The sequence below is a fragment of the Lasioglossum baleicum genome, chromosome 5 (genome assembly GCF_051020765.1).
Source record: "Lasioglossum baleicum chromosome 5, iyLasBale1, whole genome shotgun sequence".
Lineage (NCBI taxonomy): Eukaryota > Metazoa > Arthropoda > Insecta > Hymenoptera > Halictidae > Lasioglossum > Lasioglossum baleicum.
The window spans coordinates 7,384,701-7,405,141 of NC_134933.1; the positions used below are offsets into that span (position 1 = coordinate 7,384,701).

At 36.8% G+C, this 20,441-nt stretch overlaps 1 protein-coding gene across 1 annotated transcript; it reads left to right on the forward strand.

The window, feature by feature from the left end:
- The first annotated feature begins 286 nt into the window (after positions 1–286).
- Hlh54f (basic helix-loop-helix domain-containing transcription factor HLH54F) lies at positions 287–7,634 on the forward strand. The gene is made up of 2 exons (XM_076423255.1): positions 287–3,327; positions 4,824–7,634. The coding sequence occupies exons 1-2, from the start codon at positions 3,004–3,006 to the stop codon at positions 5,019–5,021; spliced, it is 522 nt and encodes a 173-aa protein (XP_076279370.1). The 5' UTR covers positions 287–3,003; the 3' UTR covers positions 5,022–7,634.
- The last annotated feature ends 12,807 nt before the right edge of the window (positions 7,635–20,441 follow it).

Consider the following 20,441-nt stretch of genomic DNA (forward strand, 5'->3'; position numbering starts at 1 on the left):
AATCCTTACAAAAACATCCTGTAAACAGGAGCCAAGTTCCTATGACCGTAAATAGTTGTGAGATCAAACAAAATACGGCCAAGTTCGTTAGCTTAGAAATACGCCTTGCAATACTGAAAGACGCGTTTCTAAAAATTAGTTTAAAAGAAGGCTATTTAATTTTTAAAGAGTTATCATGGAGGGCTAAATTATTCAAACTTGGCCGCTACCCAACACCTTTTATGGCCATTGGTTTAAAAAGTAACGGCCAAGTGTTTGAATAATTTAGCCCTCCATGTAACTCTTTAAAAATTAAATAGCGTTCTTTTAAACTAATTTTTACAAACGCTTTTTTCAGTATTGCAAGAGGTATTTCTAAGCTCACGAACTTGACCGTATTTTGTTTGATCTCACAACTTTTTACGGCCATAGGAACTTGGCTCCTGTTTATAGGATGTTTTTGTTGGGATTAACCCTTTGCATTCCGAATTATTTTTCAATTTTGTTGCCCACAACTCCCCGCTATTTGAAGTGTTTTGTTTGAAATTTACTTCGAAGGACAGACACTCGACTGCTACTTATTTTGATCAATTTTTTGTTTACTGATTATGTTGAACATAGCTCTCAAACTTTGTTGTAATTTATGTGTGTAAATAAAGGAAGAACCCGTTTTATTTACATTTTTCTTTCTCCGATGTCGAGTCACACTAGACAAGCGAGTGCAAAGGATTAAATAAGTAAAAATCCGTCGGTCATAAATATCAATAAATTCATCCATGTTCGATGTTCTCGACAGAAAATTGTTGAATTAGGATCGTGCGCTTAGGTCTCGGTAACGCGAATGCCGGAGAAGTCATTGTTAATCGTAATTCTGATTGAATATGCTCCAGAAAAAGTTCTCAGTTCCAACCACTCCAACCGTTTAGAGCTTACACTTTCTTTCTCATAATATTATTTGCTTCTACAGTCGGTCACAAAAATATTGAATATTGAGAACTGTAGAGAAAATGTTAGAAGTTGCAGTTCGAAAATTTTTTGTGTGGGCTTCTAAATTGAAAATTTAGAAAGTACGTTTTGTAGATCTATTAAACATATTCTGAAAATGGGCTACAAACGTTTAAAGATGGTGAAAATTGCAATTTTTCACGATTTTCGGCCTGTAACAGCAATAAATCTAAAGATTCTGACATCTCTCAATGCCTGTCATTTTTACCCGCATCAACCGAGTTCGATAAAGCTTTCACAGTACATATAATCGACACAGATCTACAAAATATACTTTTTAAATTTTCAATAAAGGCCCACATAAAAAAGTTGAAAATGCAACTTTTAGTATTTTTTCTACAATTCCGATCTATTGCAATTTTTCAAAAAATTTCTTTTCACATCCCGTAGTAAACTAATTGCTCTTGCTTTCGAAGAAAGTTCAAATCGCATGGTCCAATATTAAAAAAGTTATCGTCTCTTTGCGAGTGTCCCAATATTTTTGTGACCGACTGTACGTATCCTCCGTGATTAAATAATTTCTGATCGCTACAAAACCAATTGTGAGTGATACATAATAAATCTATTTTGGTTCCGGTAAGTGTTTACAAACTAACAATATTAATTAAAAATTTTTCGGAATCGTAGTTCCATAGAATTTTTCAAATAATATAAAATAAAGTCGAATTGATTGATTGATTCCTTTAGGATATAATTTAGGAGAATTCTCTGTAACACGCAAATCGATCTCGTAATGTCTCTACCGGGAAGGAGCGATGGCCAATTACATGGAAGGGTGTCGAATTGCGGAGGAACTTTCACTAATTTGTAGAGCAATAACTCAGCTCCTTCTTCAGGATGCTAAGCAGGATCACCGGGGTCACCGCAAACCTCGAATTACAGGATCCATTTCGAATCCTCCTTTCAACGAAATGGTTGACAGCTCGTTCATACGGATTTCGACCGGATTAATAGATTAGACGGTCATTTCCTTCTGGCTGAAGGTCTGAAAAGAAAAAAAGGGAAGAGAAGATAAGAGTCTATTCAAAATCAAAAATTTTTCTCGTTAATGAAACTGAGATGGATGTCGAAAAATCTCGATTTTGTTTCACTGATTTGTGGAACGAAAACGATCAACTGCAAGATTAGCTGTACACCTTTCGTTTAAACCTTAATGAAACTACTATCATCGATCGATCGAAAGATCGAGCATCAATTTTTAAGGTGTCGGTGCAAAGAGGAAGCTTCAATCTTGAAATCTACGATGGTTTCAGTAACAAAAATAATTTATCGAAGTTTTCACAGAGGTTTGAATGTGTAGCGTTTTCGCAATAAAACGTCGAAAAAGATCTTAGAATAAAATAATCGGTGGATTCTGAAATCAGGATGAATGATCCGGAATGTACATCCAAAGTGAAGAAGTGTAAGTTCGTCGTCTATAACTATAACCACGGAATGAAAAACGATGGGAACGAGCATAGGATCATCACGGATATCCGGAAATGTAGGAAACGGGGCAAAGGTCGGCTTCCTCGAAGAAAAAGCGGTGATCGTGCGTGTGCGTTTCGTCCGAAGATAGAAGAAAGGATGGTCCAGGTGGCTGCAAATGACGCAGAGCCGAACGATTGGCTAAGTGTCTGAGGAAAAGCGAGGGAGGAGGCCGTGGCCAGGCTTGAGGAAGACGCTTTTCGCTTTCGGAAAGCTCCGCCCGATTTTCGGCCCGTCCCAAAACTCCCTCTTCTCCGGCAACACTCTTTTTCTTTCCTCCCTCGCTCCTGTCTCTCCTCTCGCGTGTCACTTAGCGGAGAGTTTTCAAACACAATTAGTTTCGCGTGAGCCTCGTGACCCGGCGCGACATTCCTAATTCTCGAATCATCCCGATTGGCGGTATCGAATCTCTCCATATTACGTCACGATTGCATTGATCGGATCGATAATCGATTTCGCCGAGACAAATAGTTCTAGATCAGTTTCATCGGTTCCGGGGTTGCGAGGAAATTTAGAGGAAGCTCGTGCGTAGGTGTAGGATAATTGTCGATCATGCCACGCAAGCGACGTGCCTCAACACCGACGTTCGACGCCGAAGAAGACGAGTTTGCGTCCGAGGAGAAGTATAGCAGGGACGATTTGGATAACCGTGCGCCGAGGAACGCGGCGAATGCGAGAGAACGAGCTCGGATGAGAGTCCTCAGCAAAGCCTTTTGCAGGCTGAAGACCACTTTGCCCTGGGTCCCAGCCGATACTAAGCTCAGCAAATTGGACACCCTGAGACTCGCAGCGACTTACATCGCTCATCTTCGAGCGGTTCTCAGAGACGACGGGGATGCACACTCCGAGACCACCAGGTCTTTGTCGCTGGCTCTGGTGAGTTCATTTTCGCAACTGACATACTCATTGTTACACACACGAGCTACATAGACATTCGTTTCTTTCTAGCATCATTTTCTAGTACTAGTTCAGCTTGTTTCACAGAATTATTACGTTTTCCAATAATATCGATCATAAACTGTTTTAGCCGAGAAAAGTCTTATTTTAGACTTCGTTGAATCCAGCCTTGTTAAATACTGTAAGGAGAAGCCAAAACGGGTTCATTAACAAAATTAGGCACACGGCAAATGGGCAAATTTTTGCGATCTGTTGGCGATCGTAATTTTACCATTCTTCTGTTATTTCTGATTTTCTATTTTTATAAATTTAGCTGTATATAGGGTTAGCTGTTAATATACATACATACATACGTACACACGTACATGCGTACAAATATTGCTCATTTTATCCAATAACATTCTGCTATGCTCCTACGCAATTGGTTATCTGCTTAGACAGTATTATACAATTAGTACGTTCGCTATTAATTTAGTTTATATTGTTGTATACAACGCGAAACGGTTTTTAGAGTTACGTCCGATAATGATTTGACAATAATCAGAACAAGTTATTCTTGGTCAACGACTCTTTTATTCCGTTCGTGTGCAATCGCGATTTTCGGGATCATGATTATGACTTCATGAAATAACAAAGGATCCAGGTGGATCCAGTCGGCGCGTCGCAACGGCAAACGTCGCGTCGTCTTTGCAGACGATGTTCTGTGTTTATGTCTCTCCAGGTGGACCAAATCACTTTCAAAGCTTCCACCCACCCTTTGCACCATTAATTCTAAGTTAGTTCCGTTATTCGAAGAACGATGTCTTATTCCTCGCGCTTTACAAGATGATTGAACTTTCGTCTCTGTCAGATGAATGCTAGTTTCCGTAGAAAAGAATATCTTCTAGCACATTGTCGAATACCACGGTTCCGATTCATTCCAACAGAAACTTGTGCCTCCTTTCATCTAGAAAAATAAACAATAAAGAACGCCAGCAACCACAATTACGAGATCTTTAATTTGTTCTTCGAGTTCGTTCTTCCACTGTTTTTTATTGTCAACTGGATCTATATTGTTGACAAAAACCGTCGCTTTAATTAGGTATGGCTACATGGTGGCCCAGAAGCCACTAGACCATTTGAAATTTGTATATAAAATATTAGATATGAATTTTTAAAACGTAAAAGGGTTATTTCACTTTAAAATGGTCGGCTTTTGAACCGCCCTGTTCTGAAAAGAATTAATATTATAAAACGAACACACCTATGATAACTTTGGTTTAATACCCACCATTAGACCGTAGATCTTCATAAAAATGTTAATTTATAAAAGTTTTCTCGTGTTTTATAAAGTTAAGAGTTTTGTAAACATATAAAAATTGGCAACCTCATGATCATCGTCACGATTCGAAGACGAAAAGGAATCGGATAGAAAATTGTTTCGAGGGAAGAAGCTCGACGTGTTAATGAACCTTGTTCCACTATTTTCGTTACAGTCGTGGCCATTTGCTCTTCAAGGCAGCAACGCTTCGATGTTGATGAACAACAGTTGCAACGTGTCATCCTCGACAACGCCGAGTCCTAACCAGTACCGTGGTCAGCAAGGAGCACACGAGATCCAGAATTACCATCACCCTGGATATCAGAGCATGTCAACGCGTCACAATCACGAGCCGCAGCTCTCCTATTTCTAATCAGCCCCCTTTCCCCCGTCGATTCATGGTAGTCGAATATTTTTTACGAGCGAAACTAGAAGAACAACGTCGTTCTGTTCGAGAACGAAATGTGCTGTATCTCCCAGTGAAACGACAAGCAGCGAGTTCTATGTATATTTATTACGGAGTGCCTTATTAATCGACTATTTATTGACCTACTAATTAGTACTCCTAAGGACGATCGTTATCACGATAACACACTTTATTTTAATCATTGTTGTAACCAAAGTCTAAGAGCTAGTCCAATAAAGTATTTCTACAACTGTAAACCTCCCTTCAATCGATCTTTTATCGTTTATAAAAAGCTGTGTGCAAATGAAAGTTTGTAAGTCTATAAAAAGTCTATCAATCAAAATATAATTTCGCTTAGACTACTCTGTTGCTAGCAGTTCGATCGGAAATTTAGCTAAAATAACATGGTTCACGAAGAGCTTTAAGCTGATTGAACCTTTATGTCAACCCTTGTTTTCCAGAGTTATCAAGGTCACCTTCAGTTTTTTATAGATATGTAAATTGAGTTACCATATGTAAAGAAGTGTTACACAAAATTTCATTCAAAGAACAAAGTTGTGTTACATTTAACATTTTTTTCTCGTTTTATCATTGAATTTGAACGAAATATGCAATCGAAGAATCTAGAAGTATTGAAAAATTATTTCTTGTAGCTCTTTTAATGTCGAATGAGTGATTATTATTGATAAATACTGGATTTTTATGCATAAATGATATTTCAGTTGATTTATGTGGAATATTTTCTAAGCGAGGCTTTTTTAAAAATATATTGCAATGTTTTTTAGTTGAAGTATGGAAAATTTAGATCAGAACTGTTCCAAAAATATTAATTTTGCGGACACAATGCGAGAGAGATTAGAGTGTTTTTAGAAAAAATTTGTGTGGCTTCCGGTAAGGAAACGGAGGAAGCACGCGGGTAAAGTAAGACGGATAAAGAACGCCAAGTTAAATAAACTGAACGAAGGGTCTTTTTGTGTAAACCTGAAACTAAAATAATATATCTCGTTCCATCTACAAATCGACCGAGGTTTCGGGCGTGTCGTTAAAGGATCCTCATATGTCAATACAAACCATTCTCTCGGCATTCATGAATCATGTGTTTTCCCATATTCTTCTCCACTATTCATACAAATTTTCTAATCGCGTTCTCTTTTTAGCCGCGATAGATAAGTAACCGGTAAATTAATCGATCAATGACTGATATTCTATGTATATTTAGCCATGTTTTGAGATTGATGAACTCATTATTTCTAGCGGTTATATATTTAAAACAATTCTATGTGATGAACGTGATCAAATCACGAGTGATCCAAAAATAGCGGTTCACGCCATCCCTAGTACACACGTTTCCATATCACGGAAAGTTAATTATTCGTTTTATGTTGTACATAAAATTTTGTTATGATTAAACTACGGATTTTATACATTTCTGACAAAATCGAGGCGGTGAAAAAAAAGAATTTCTGGCTATCAATGTGCCATTTTCAGTTTACTACAATTATTAAACAATGAATGTAATTTTATTTTCAAAATCCGCAGACTGGTTCTGATTTTCATAAACGAACATTATCTCCTTACACTTTTTTGTACATAATTGTTCCCAGAATCGATCTGTGAGAACAGAAATACATATCGCTGCTCCGAAAGTATTATATCATGACGCAACTGTAAAACTTCATATTTTTACTTGTTTTCCGTACTCCTATAACGACAGAACTGTAAAAATTGTGATGCATTTTCAGAAGAACAATGATGTATTTACATGGTACTGGTTACTGTGAGGCTGGTATTTATTATTTTATAAATTGAAATAACTTAAAAGTTGCAATAATAACCCACAATGTCTAAAACTACTCTCATAGAAGAATTAAACCGAATCTATACGCCATTCTATTAAGACAAATTGGAATTATTTTTCTTTTGCTTGTCCTGTAAAATTTCAATTTTTGCAGTTGTGTCATTATACTTCCGGAGCAGCGATATGTTGAAAAACACAGTAAGATCAAGAATTAGATCAAGAATTTACTGTAAAACATTAGATGGCCAAATGGTCAAGGGAGTGCTTGTCGACATCGTTGGCAAAAGGAATGGTTATAAACATTAAACAGCTAGAAAAAATGAATTTATGAATAATTGTTGTCACGGCGATCAACTTCTTCTCCGATTCACACATTTTGCTCCGCAATTAGTACTAGACATACCTGCGTAATTTACTATAAGTCCGTCGTTGTAAGAAAGGGAGCCAGAAGCAGAGCAGGGCAATAATCAACTAATATTTAAAAATGACTAATAGTCTTCTTGAATGTTACTCATAGCAAAATAGTCATTAGTCAAAGCTTTTTGATTAGTTAGTGATAACTAAATGGCAAATAGTCACAGCTCTAACAATAAGTAATCGTTAGCTATTGCTTATTAGTGAATTAGTAGTTAATGATCAGTAGACTGCGGATCTTTATGCATTTATGGCAAAAATGAGTAGGCACAATTTAAAGCAGTGAACATATTAAAAAGATTTAAAGACATCAATGTGTATTGTTTTCAGCTTCATTAGATAATTCATTGAAAGAAGGAAATTTTTATTTCGCTCCTCTGTCTCGCAATCAATGCAGACATTTTTTATTTTGCATAAAGATCCGCAGTCTAATGATCAGTCATGAATCTTTAGACATCAGTCACTATTGTGCGATTAACATACATTAATATTATTAATTAGTTATCACTAACTAATCAAAAAGTTTTGACTAATGACTATTTTGCTATGACTAACATTCAAGAAGACTATTAGTCATTTTTAAATATTAGTTGACTATTGCCCTACTCTGGCCAGAAGGAATATTGCATTCGTTCTGTCTCCCTTTGCGGGTCTCTTGTGCAGCAACCTCCTCGTGGTGAGACCTGGGAAATCGATATTATCCTCTATATTTGTAAGAACTTCTAGTATTTTATAAATAGTGGATAATATCGAGCTAATGCTGCAAACTTCGAATTTGCGTTGATATTGTATACTAGAATGCAAGACATGCTAGAACAAAATATATAACACTTTCATATGTATATTCTCTGGTTCTATTTAGGTAGAGAGCGCGAATCCACCGACGGGTATCTTGTCGGTAGCGGAACTTTTAGCGATGTTGGTATTTTAGATCACTGTTAGTTCCACAAAATCCCTGCGTCCACCTCAACTGCTGAATAGCATAGAGGCTGACAGTGTTTAACAACATCTCGTCGGTGTTAAAGGGAAGACCAATTATCATGTACAAATATGTGTTTTTATTATTAACAACAAAGTAAAAATCTGTGTGCCTGAATATCCTACAGCTGATATAGTTGGGCGTGACTTGCAAACCTTAGTCGATAATAATACGGGAATAGATTGTGTGATTAGTCTCTTCTATGTTTCATTTGTAGCCTAAATATTCAAAATCGTTAAATGAACTAAGAACATACGACATACTAGAAGTAAAAACTATTACAAAATCAAAATTGATTATTTAAAGCGAGCCATTACTTCCGCAATTCATGTTATAATCAGTCATTCTAATTTATTACTTCCGTAATATTCATTTCATGGCATATTACAGTAATTTGTAATGTTAAATTATCATTTGTTAGCTTATGCCCTCTGATGGCAAAACAGAAGAGGTTGAGTTGATAATTCAGAAAAATATATTTTCGAGAAGTAATAATGATTTCGTTACAATGAGTAAAATGCGAGAAAATTGTTACTGTAAAAATCACGGTTTGATCAGAATTAATATTTGTATAAATACTTACGTCAATCCGTTTACTATAGAAAACGCGAAACCTAAAGGAAGTACTACCGCGTAACAATTGTTAATCATATATACCTGTATAAATCATCATAATCTAACCTGATTACTCGGTTCTATAATCATCATTCTAAATCGAACGTGAAATTCAACTACCATCGGGAAACTTGTCTATCGATTCTATTGAAATTGTATATCGCATTCTGTACATTCTACTGCCGATTACGTCAGCGCCCCCTCTACCAACGCTTACTCGGTGAGTCTACTTTATTAACACAACTATGCGAGAATGCGAAATATTATATTGGATTTCGAATCCGAATTACGTGTTGAGTAGATTAAGACAGCAAGCTTAATTTTTAGCAACTTTTAACAGGATTGTATTGATTATCAACATTTCAAACTTGGCAGGCTTGTTAACTAATATTTCAAGAATATACCTTAATTTTTTAAAGCAATAATAATAATAATCTTCTTCATAGTTATGGCGGTAATAGTAAAAACGTTTGCAATAAATTTATTTGCTGGCAAACATGATTTTGACTGTTGTATCATCAGTAGACAGCGGATTTTGTGCATTTATGACAAAATAATTTAAAACATTAAAAACATCAGAAGAATTCCAAATACTTTTACATTATTTTTAACCTATTGAACATATTAAGAGAGAGCATAGATTTATATTCATTCCGGTTTGTTGCAATTCAGGTGGAATTATTTTGCATAAAGATTCGCTGTCTAATCATCAGACACAAGAAATGTAGGACACACTTTATCTATAACAATTTAGATGTTGCGCGTGAACTAGAATGAACAAAAGATACTGAAAAAATATCATTTTTCAGTGAAAAATATGTTCAGTGTATGAAGATTTAAAACAAGTAGAAACTTAATTTTAATTCGTGAGTGTTAAGCTTTCCAATTGATCAAAATTTTAAAAAATCAATTTATCAGTTATTTCACATCACATTATTTTAAACTGAATTAGATAAACTAGATGCTCGTTACTTCAACATAAAAATATTTTTTAATTCATTCAAATATAATCCTTGAAATATCTCGAAACAAGAAATATTGTACATACCTTTACCACTTTTATAATTATGGGCACATACATATGTATAATGTGTTGCGAATAAATTTTAAAGATATTAAACTGTAAGAAAATGCAAACAGAAATTTACATGTCACTCTCACGAACCATCGAATTTTACAGATTATAGACTAGAAAATCCCCTTACGAGACTGTAAAAGGAATTCGATTTTTTCGAAGGTTCACGGTAGAACGCTCTTGTAATTGTCAGTGAGTCTCAACCGATCGCGTTTCCTCCCACGAATATTTCCGGCTCGGTTGTAATAAAACGCTGGAGGATCAGCGCGCGGGATACGTGAGTAACAGGCGTTGAATTTCATCTTTCCGCGATAAACCCGCGTTTCCTTTCAAGAATCCCGGACAGTTCGCGGGGAAAGTTTCGCGCACCCCGGAAGTTCGCGACGCCTACACGCGTATTTAAAAGTCAGATGCAACGCGGGCCATGCGTAACGCTGCTGCTTGAAATAACATAAAAGTTCTGGTAACATTGGCGCTCTTCGTACCGTTCCTTTTCCCTCGCCTTTTTTCCCCTCTCTTTTAACCGTCTCCTCCTCGAAACTCCTGTAAACTCGCCGAGAAGTGGAGAGTATGAAATACGTACCCTACCGCCAGCTTTTCCTTTTTTCTTTCTCTCCCTGTTCCCGCGATATTACAAGGGAATGAAGCCTTCGCTAAAAGTCGAGATTTAAAGTGGAAATTCTTCTGGTGTCCCTAACTTCGCGACCTAATCATAACCAAATAATCCGCATACACTAACTGCGTTAAATTTTCGGCGGAACATTGTTAACCAAGCTTGAGGAAGTGGAGAAATTTATCGGCACCGGCAAGCTCGTCTTATTTCTCAACTCCTGGGGCAACGAAACAGTAACTTGCCATTAGTTCACGTCTAATTCTTCATTTACACGATAAATTGGTTTGTGGGAGGAAACTCTGTGAAGGAGAATACAGTGCATACGAGAAAAAAATTTTATAAAAAAAAATTAAACCGACTTCGAAAAAGCGCACTAAGAAAATGCACTAAGAAGTATGAAATAATTTCCATTTAATTGATGTGAATACACACGAACTTAAATACAATGCAATCTTTTCGGAGGCGGCGCAAAATTGAAAATTTTTGACACTGGAAATTACGAAAATCCTTAAATTCTTCTACATGCTTTCACATATTAATGTATCTTTTCTTCCCACCGACAGATTTCCAAGTCCACCATATTCCAATGAAATCATAATCAGCAACATCTGTCATTTGCAGAATTTTAAATTTTGCGCCGCGTCCGAAAAGATTGTATTGTATTTAAGTTCGGAAATTATTTCTAACTTTTTAGTGCGTTTTTTCAAAGCCGGTTTAATTTTTTTCAATAAAATTTGTTTATTTCACACTTTTTAGTGGAACGAGCAGAATTTCTAGAACACCGTTGGATGGTTTTTTGGTCTTATTGGTTACTTGCAATAAAAATCGCAAAGAATGAAAAAATGCAAAATTTGTTTTCAAGGGCCCATCGGGACATACAGATCGAATTGAGTAATCTCCTCCTTTTTCGAAGTCGGTTAAAAATCGAACAGTGGTCCCAGATACAAAAACTCGATACGAAGAATAAATTGATTAAGTGCCACGTACGAGAACCGTTGAATAAAGCTCTATTCAATTTGAATGGAGTATTTTTTGCTTTGTAGACTCATCTATGTAACCTTAAATTCCAAGGTCGGAAGATCAACAGTATTTTTATTGCATCGTACTTTAATCGTCACACTGTCGAAAAGTGCAAAGGGAACATGAAAAAATTATGGTAAATTTTATTTATGTTGTGTTTTATAATTAGACTGCGGATCTTTATGCAAAATAAAAAATGTTTGCATTGATTGCAAGACACAGGAGCCAAATAACAATTTCATTCTTCTTTTAATAATCTTATTAAGGTGAATCTAAAACACTGGTGTTCTTAAATCTTCTTAACACCTCCACTGTTTTAAATTGTACGTACCCATTTTTGTCATAAATGCATAAAATCCGCAGTCAAAAAGGAGAGCCTGCACAACTGACATGTTAGTCAACGCTCGTTGACAATCAAGGACGTCTAAACAAATTGTCCGATAACCGATGAAAATCATCGAAATGGAAACGTTTCTGTCCAACTCCTGTTTCTCGCAGCCGATGCAGAAGATTTACGTGTTGCATAAAGATCGGCAGCGTAATTATAAGGACAGTGATTGCTCGACGTTCGAACATTATCGGGAGCGACTGCATACATCACGATGTCCCGTAAAAATGATCTCGTGTTCGGTGCCGGTATACAATTTCGTCGGGAGGGTTGGTTCAGACCATGTCAGCAAACTTTCGGGGGGGGGGGAGGGGGAAACAAGTTTCCCGACATTAATTCCGCGTCTCGGTCGATGAATTTTTCATAGAGCGAGCGGTTTCCACGTGGTACTCGATATCCATCATCGAATTGTCTGATAGCTGATTAAATTTCGAGCCGGTTGACCGAGAAATCTGCGAATGTGGGTTAGGTCTGGCAAATGGGCGGCCGGAACCGAACTTGAGGGGGACGTCGTCTATCCCCTGGCCCTCCCCTCTCCGTCGTGTGAAGGTCCGAAAATTAACTGCTTCCGCGTCACGTTTTATCGGCTAGCTATATCAAATTCCAGGTTACAAATGGGGGGTCGACGCGCCAGGGGATATCGTGGCCCCGAGCTGCATTGTACACAGTTTTTTCCTTACGCTGCATGTTTTGCGCTGCCGGAAATAATCAGTTCGATGGCTGGCGTTAAATGGCCCAGTAGTCCGCGCAACGAGACACGACCATTGTGAAATCGATAATATGACGATTTACGGGCTGGATAAATAGCCGATGCCCGGCTGCGTTTATTTAGTAATGAAAAAGGGGTGTAACAAACGTGAAATCAATGTCCACGATAAAAACGATATATTAATACATGAGATACTCCAGTTTGTAAATATCTGCAACCGCGCGTAAATATTGCCGTAATGCTAGAGAATTTTAGAAAATCGCTCGATGTTCTATAAAATATCGATCTTTTTCACCGTCGCGTCGCACAGTGAGCTCGATTGAACAATCACGCGACATTTTGCGAGAAAATCAATTTTCTAATTTTTATATTTTTTCAATTGATATCGATTTCTAAATGGCTGCCGACCACGAAAATGATAAAATTAATCAAATACAATAGCAGTTCTAGTTGTGATACACGCATGAAGTTAGACAGTTTAGAAATATCGATTTTTCCTACATTTGGCTGTTCATTCTTAAAGTGTCCTGATAACTGTGATCAACTTCTTGCCCTGAATTTTTTTCTAAAATGCACACTTTATTGATAAGAAATCATACTTTTCATTGACAATTATGATATATAACATATTTAAAAAAAAAATACTGAGCAAAATGAAAATAATCGTTAACAATTTGTATCTTTGACGTGCGCTATCTTTCAGATCCCAGGAGGGCCCACTTTTTAACAAGTAAGGACCTTTTCAGTGAACCTTCCTCTATATAATGTGACAAAAATTATTTCCTAGTTCGAGTCATTTTTTAAGATATTATTGTCTGAAGACAACCGCGTCGCGTTATCTTGTCCGCGCTCGGACGCGCACTACGCGCTGAATTCGTCAAGTATACAGCTTCTGAAAGACTGACAGAACTGTGTTGAATAGATTTCCGGCACTTGAAATGTTTATATTTTGCAGTAAATAAGTCAGTCTTTCATCTCTGATATTTTGACTGCGTTGAGTTTGACGAATTCTTTTCGACAGTGCATAAGTAACATTGTAACTGTTTACGCTCATCAATCTCATATATATGCTTTATTTTCTTATAATACAATAACTTAACTGAATATTCTACTTTGTATTTCTGTTTATATTTCAATTCCGAGACAATTTCCAATAGTAACAAATTTTTCTCAATAATGTAAAACTTAAACATTTTATCTATTTGCATTAAATAGCGAAAAAATATATATATATATATTAAATACATTATAGAATAAATGATTTATAATACTGGTTAGAATAATTCAATTAAAGAAATTAATAAAAACAAATGTGAACAAATGTGAAATATATTAAGTTACAAATCATTGAGAAGGAATATATTTTGTTATATATTCAGCTCAAATTTCATTGCAATATTTTCAGTGGTTTAAGAGTTATTCAAACATGTCGCGTGCTTCTTCAATCGTGCCCACTGTGCGTCGTGTCGAGGCGGTTCACCGCCTTTACGTAAATTACGTTTTTACCGAAATTCGTTCAGATTTTCGAGCAACCACAGTTTAAATATCGCAGTCTCGATGCTCGTTGCATAAGCGTAATTAGAGTCGACTAAGAAGAATCTCTAGGTAAATGAATAGAAAAGTGTAAAATGGTCGGGAGTTGGGTCAAGTTCAAATGCCGAGTTAACTCGTATTTCCCGGTGAACAGGTTAATATTCCTACGAATTATACATATAGTGAATAGAACTCTGGCTGCAAGTGGAGATCGGCGTACATAGTGAAATATTTTCATTTTTCGAAAGAAAGTTTGGCTCTTGCTATAATTTAGCTTTAATCGAATATTCTATTCGAATTATTTTAATGATTATTCATAGAAAGCTTAAATCGTTCAAAAATTCTTGAAAGAATTTCTGGGAGAAATGAATTTTTTGAAAGAACATCCGGCTCCTGCTATAATTTAGCTATAATAACATGAATTTAATTTTTCATATTATTCATAAAAAGCTGAAATCGTTCACAAATTCGTTGAAACTCTGCAGTGCTCATGTGCGCGCTTTAAAAATGTACCCGAGGACGATTACTTTAATTTCTGTTCCGTTATAAATGATTGAGTCGTCGAGGTAAATTTATGTTTACGATCTTCTATGAATATTTTATACTCCTCTTTCATTTAAATATTTAGTCTCGGCCGAACGTGGATGCGATTACTTACTACAAGTATGCCAGTAATTATAAAAGTTATCCAAGTAAAAAATTTAAAAGGGCTGAGTTTATCACTTATTTTGCGTTGTATCCGATTTACATTACAATTATGTGAAACCACTTTCGCAAAGTAATGGGAAATTGAACCGTTAAATTGGTAGTTGCGCCGTTAAACACAATGCAATTTAATTTCGAACACAAAGCTCGAAATACAGCGGAACGAAAAATATATCACTTATAATTAGATCGCTCTAATAATCACCATAAGTAGATAAAATTAGAAAATTTTGTCTCAATGTTTTAATGCGTATTACAATCGCGTAATTATCATCCATTTTCATTCATTTCCTTCACCGTTACGTTCACACTCGCTTCTCTGTTTTTCTCTTGAATACAGCGTGTTTTAAATGTTTGAAACGCCATTAATGATAAACTTCAAATAACAAGAATTTTCTCACTAACAGACTCATAGTACATTCATATGCAATGTTGCTGTTTATGTTGTTTCAACCTCAAAATTATCTATACGTCGGTTACGATATTTAATAAGATTTGATAAAATTTTCGCCTTGTTTAGAATCTGATGGAACTCTTAATAGGGAGAAGTAATTCCTATTTGTGACTTCAATCTCCAGGAATAAACATTTGCATAAAGATCCGTAGTCTATTAATAACCATCTACAGCAGCTCACGAAAGTTAAGATCCTCCGAATCGAATTTTCTGACTCCCCAATACAATTAGAAGCTTACAGCAGTTTTCCTGGGCAAGAAAATTCGACGATTAACATTCATTTCAATTATACGTAGTTATTTTACGAAAATTGCTGTTGGAACACCAATCAAATTAAACTGGATAAATTCCGTCTTTATGCGCGAACACTTTTCAAAACGAACTTGAACACTTTTTCAACAAGTTCCCAAGAGTAGCAAAATCGTTCATAAAAATTAGATCGAACGCGACGGACAAATTCGTGCAGAATACGTGAAAGAAAATGGAAGATATTTACATCGATGCCTGATCTTCACAAAAATGTGGTAGCTCTTGGTTTCTTTTTCAATGTTTTACATTTAGCCGCAGGACGCGGACTTTCATGTCGAGTTGAGCGCGGTGGAAATTTATCTAGGAAATAAAAACTGCATTCATCGAGATCCAATTTGTTCTAGCATCACTCCGCGAGCGTGACTATCAACAGGGAAAGCGACGAGAGGAAAAAGTGTCATCGAGGAGTGTATCGCGAGAGAGAGATGCGGGTCAGGGGGAAACATTTTTAGCAGGCTGAATGCGAGCGGTTCACCCGGCCTCCAGAATCGTCGAAATAATTTATAGACGGTCTTCGCGGTAAGCCCGAATTCCAGGGCAGCGCTCGCGTCTAGGGTACACAGGTACTGCGAACTGATTTGATTCACTTTACACTTAACAAATTAACGGCGTTGATTCACTGCTTTGTGGGAGAGCTTTCAACATAGGATTTGCAGATACTAGGTTACGCAAGCTCGGCATAGGGTAACGTGTCCTCCGCCCCCTATCCTCTCTGAATCCCCCTCTTCCTCTCTCCTACCCTCATCGCTCTCTCTCTCTATATTCATCTCCCTCTCTCTTTCTCTTTCTCTTATGCTTTGCCGTTCTCTCTCTGTCTGGTAACTTTTTCTCCGTCTCCCTTATTCCGTTCGCAAGTGTGCGTGAATTAATTACGAGGCCCCCTCATTTGCGTCAGTTATTATGAACTTCGCCGTAAGACCATTACTGAATTACCAGGGAAAGTCTGAAGAGACCTGGCAGTCGTCGACTGGTGCGCCCCGATGCTCGTCGCATCTCGTGCGCGACGAAAACGAGAATGCATCTGTAAACAGTGGGGTCAGACCTCCTCTTATTCTACCCCCCCTGACATCCGTGTCCCTGCTCTTTTTTCATCCCCCATTTTACCCCGTTCAACTACTCGATGTTAATCGTTTGCAGTCCTGTCGAGTCTGACTCACGTCACGTTTCGTAGCGGCTATATTGTGGGATGAAATGGTGGAACACATAGGGAATTCATGTATGCGACATTTTTGGAAGGGAGAGCCAGTCTCAAAATAATCGAAACCAATATAGTTACGAACAATTACGTACTCTTTAATCATTAACCGCGAACCGCTTACAATTTTGATTACGGTTGAAACAAGAAATCAATTGTGGAATGCCGACAAGCAGTGGAGTATACGGAAACATAATTAGAGATTACTTAATAAAGTATAATAATATTAATTGGATAATAGCTGGGGTAATTATTTATTGAATGATTATCCTATAAAGTTCTGTTCGGCGATATCTATTCGCGATAACTAAGATAATTATAGTTGCAAAACAATCACGAAAGCAATTATATTCACAGGTTTTCTAAAAAAAGCTGCATCACCGCTGTAGTGACATATCAATTAACGTCATCGACGTTGATATTACTGGATGCTGTGTCGGTATGAGCGAAAATAATCAAAATAATCAATTACTGTCCAGTGTCGAACATTGTTCACGGTAAACGCGAAAAACCGCCGGCCGATTGGCGACGTTTCGAGAACGATCGATTACGCCACCGACCGGATATTTGTTTCCATCGGGATATGATATCTCCTGCTTAAAGTGTTTACGAGAGGACGTATATCGCAAGCCTGCCGTTAGAGTCGTTTACGCGAGCTCCGGTTTACGCGTTCAACCTATCGATAGATTTATTCCTTTTAGATTGAGTGTAATCGCTCAAGATTTCCGGGGGGTGTTTTAGGACATCTAGATGAAGTCAAACATCTATGTCATAGCCATTTAGATGATGTCAAACATCTATGTATGTCTCTTAGGACATCTAGATATAATCAAACATTTATGTCTTAGACTATCTAGATGAAGTCAAACATTTATGTCTTAGGTCTTAGGACATTTAGATGAAGTAAAACATTTATGTCTTAGGTCTTAGAACATCTGGATGAAGTCAAACATTTATGTCTTAGGTCTTAGGACATCTAGATGAAGTCAAACATCCATGTCTTAGGACATCTAGATGAAGTCAAACATTTATGTCTTAGGACATCTAGATGAAGTCAAACATCCATGTCTTGGGGCATCTAGATGAAGTCAAACATCCATGTCTTGGGGCATCTAGATGAAGTCAAACATTTATGTCTTAGGTCTTAGGACATCTAGATGGAGTCAAACATCTATCTCTTAGGACATCTAGATGATGTCCCAAAAATGTAATATTTTCTTGGAAGGGGGGAGATCCTTGACGTCATTTGAAGTAATGTTTTCTTTAGCGAAAATGTTCCTCCCTGGCTTCGTTTTCGAATTAATAATGAAAAACACGGATCAATTAGCCGCGCTATGATCGGTTTGTTTTTTTTTCGTTAATAACTCATTGAGAAAATTTTGGGAAAGGAAAAAATCACTTCAATTGATCTCAGGAATCACCCTTCGCAAGGAAATACATATATGTTTGGAACACCCTGTGTTCCAAACGTAGTGACATAGCCGCACTTTGAAAAAAAGGGTGACAATCCTAACAGTTGGCCAACCAATACTGCAACAAAGACTCGTCAAAACGCCAACAATAATTGATAAATACTAGAGACCAGTAGCTCATGAACAAACGCGTCAGGTGATCCCTATTCAATAGCATGCGCGTTTGCCGAATTTTCAAACTGGATTTTCTCGAAAACAAAGCTTCACATGAACTTTTTATTCTACATTTTCGATTTATTCTCTTATGTAGAATCACTCCATTTTTGGTTGTACCACCAGTTACCGATCACCGTACACATATACAAAAGAATACATTAAATGTAAAAGTTCTATTTGGTATTGATCCTATTAATTGCAACATTTGTCGGATCATCTGTTATCACAGGATTTAAATATTCAGATCGTCATTGTTACGGATGTTTCGTTATCCAAGATTAAAAATACGGAACCTAAACCAAACATGTCGCTAATGACCTAGAAACTGATGTGACTTAAGACTTAAGTTGATAAAAAAACATTTTGATAATACCTGTTATATTATACCCCCCCCCATTAATAACATTAAAATCATTAAAATCATTAATATTATTGAAGGATTACGTGGAGCATCCGATGATCCGGTTCAGAGGAGTTCAGATTACTAACAACACGCGCATCAAATTAACAAAACAGCATGATAGAAATTAAATGAGCGACGCTGAAAATGAATCTTCTTCTGGTGCTCATTTTTTAAATTTAATTTGAGGACTTTAAAAAGCAACGTTTCACTAAAAACTAGTAATTCGAACTTGAAATAACGAAATTTTTAAATTCATTTTAAGAATTCGCCATTCACTTTTATACTCACACCGACATTTTGCAGAAAATGTTTGTTCTATGACTATTTTACATTTTGTTAATCTTCATACGCTTCCTGAAAATGTTATAGTTGCAAATTCAATTCTCATGTGATATTTCACTCGTTTGCATATGCATATTAGCGTTGCATTGTATTTCAACTCTTGAGAGACTCCACCCCACGTAGGGGTAGTTTTGACGTATCGTTAATTAAAATGAAACTACTAGTTCGTATATGTTTTCGATATGTTTATTCACTTCCAATATAAAAATATTACAGTGAGTACAAGAACAACTATATTATGAGGACGGACATACAAGGGTGAAAGTAGCTCATCAACCTGTGTAACATGATTCTCGTAAAACTAAATATTTCACAACCATGACGGAAGTGTGCCGCGTAAAAGTTAAATTGCTTTCTGTTTTGTAAACCGTGCTATTTCGAATTCGCGTAGAAGGAAAATATATCTAAACACAAAAATTGCTAGAAAATTTCTACCCGCAAGGAGGGTGTGGGGATTAAAAAGCAGTTACAATTAAAGTCGACCAATTTAACCCTTATCTGTCCCTCGTGTCAATTTGACACAGTTTTCCCGAAATAAGCTATGCTGTTCTGTTATTTGCAGGTAAATTTTCCCGAAACTTCGTGACTTTTATTTTTTCAATGGGAAATTGAAGAAAAAAGCATCGAAAAATAACTGTTCACCTTGTTATTTTATCGATCTTTTGTCACTGTGTCAATTTGACACTGAGGGACAGATTCAGTTCGTGAAATGAAGGACGGATGAGGGTTAAGATCAAATTGGATAAAATAAGAACTATTTTTATCACAGAAAAAATAAAAAGATAAAAGGAACGAGATGGGTGTTTTACATGTAAATGTAGTCTAACCTCTTCAATCGAAGTTACGCATAACTCTCTCTCTCTCTTTCTCTCTCTTCGTGCTTTGTTGTTTTTTTCTGTGATGTTATTCGGACTCAACATGTTTCTCTGCCGTTACAAGTTGGCCGTTCATTCTGAAAAGTCTTTTGCAATTAAAAACGGACGTGAGAGCACGCGGACTCGTTAACGTAGACGCGTTTCGACCGATTTTCCGGGATTCTAGAAAAGTGGGAGAGAGAAAGAGAGGGTGAGAGCGAGGGAGAGCGGAACAGAGCGAGAGAGAGAGAGAGCACCCTGACCTGATTCCGCTTTCGAATCTATTTTGAAATCTTGCCACCGCGCACGGGGATGCTCGCGTGTCTGCTGTGCTAACGAACCGGAGGCAAGAC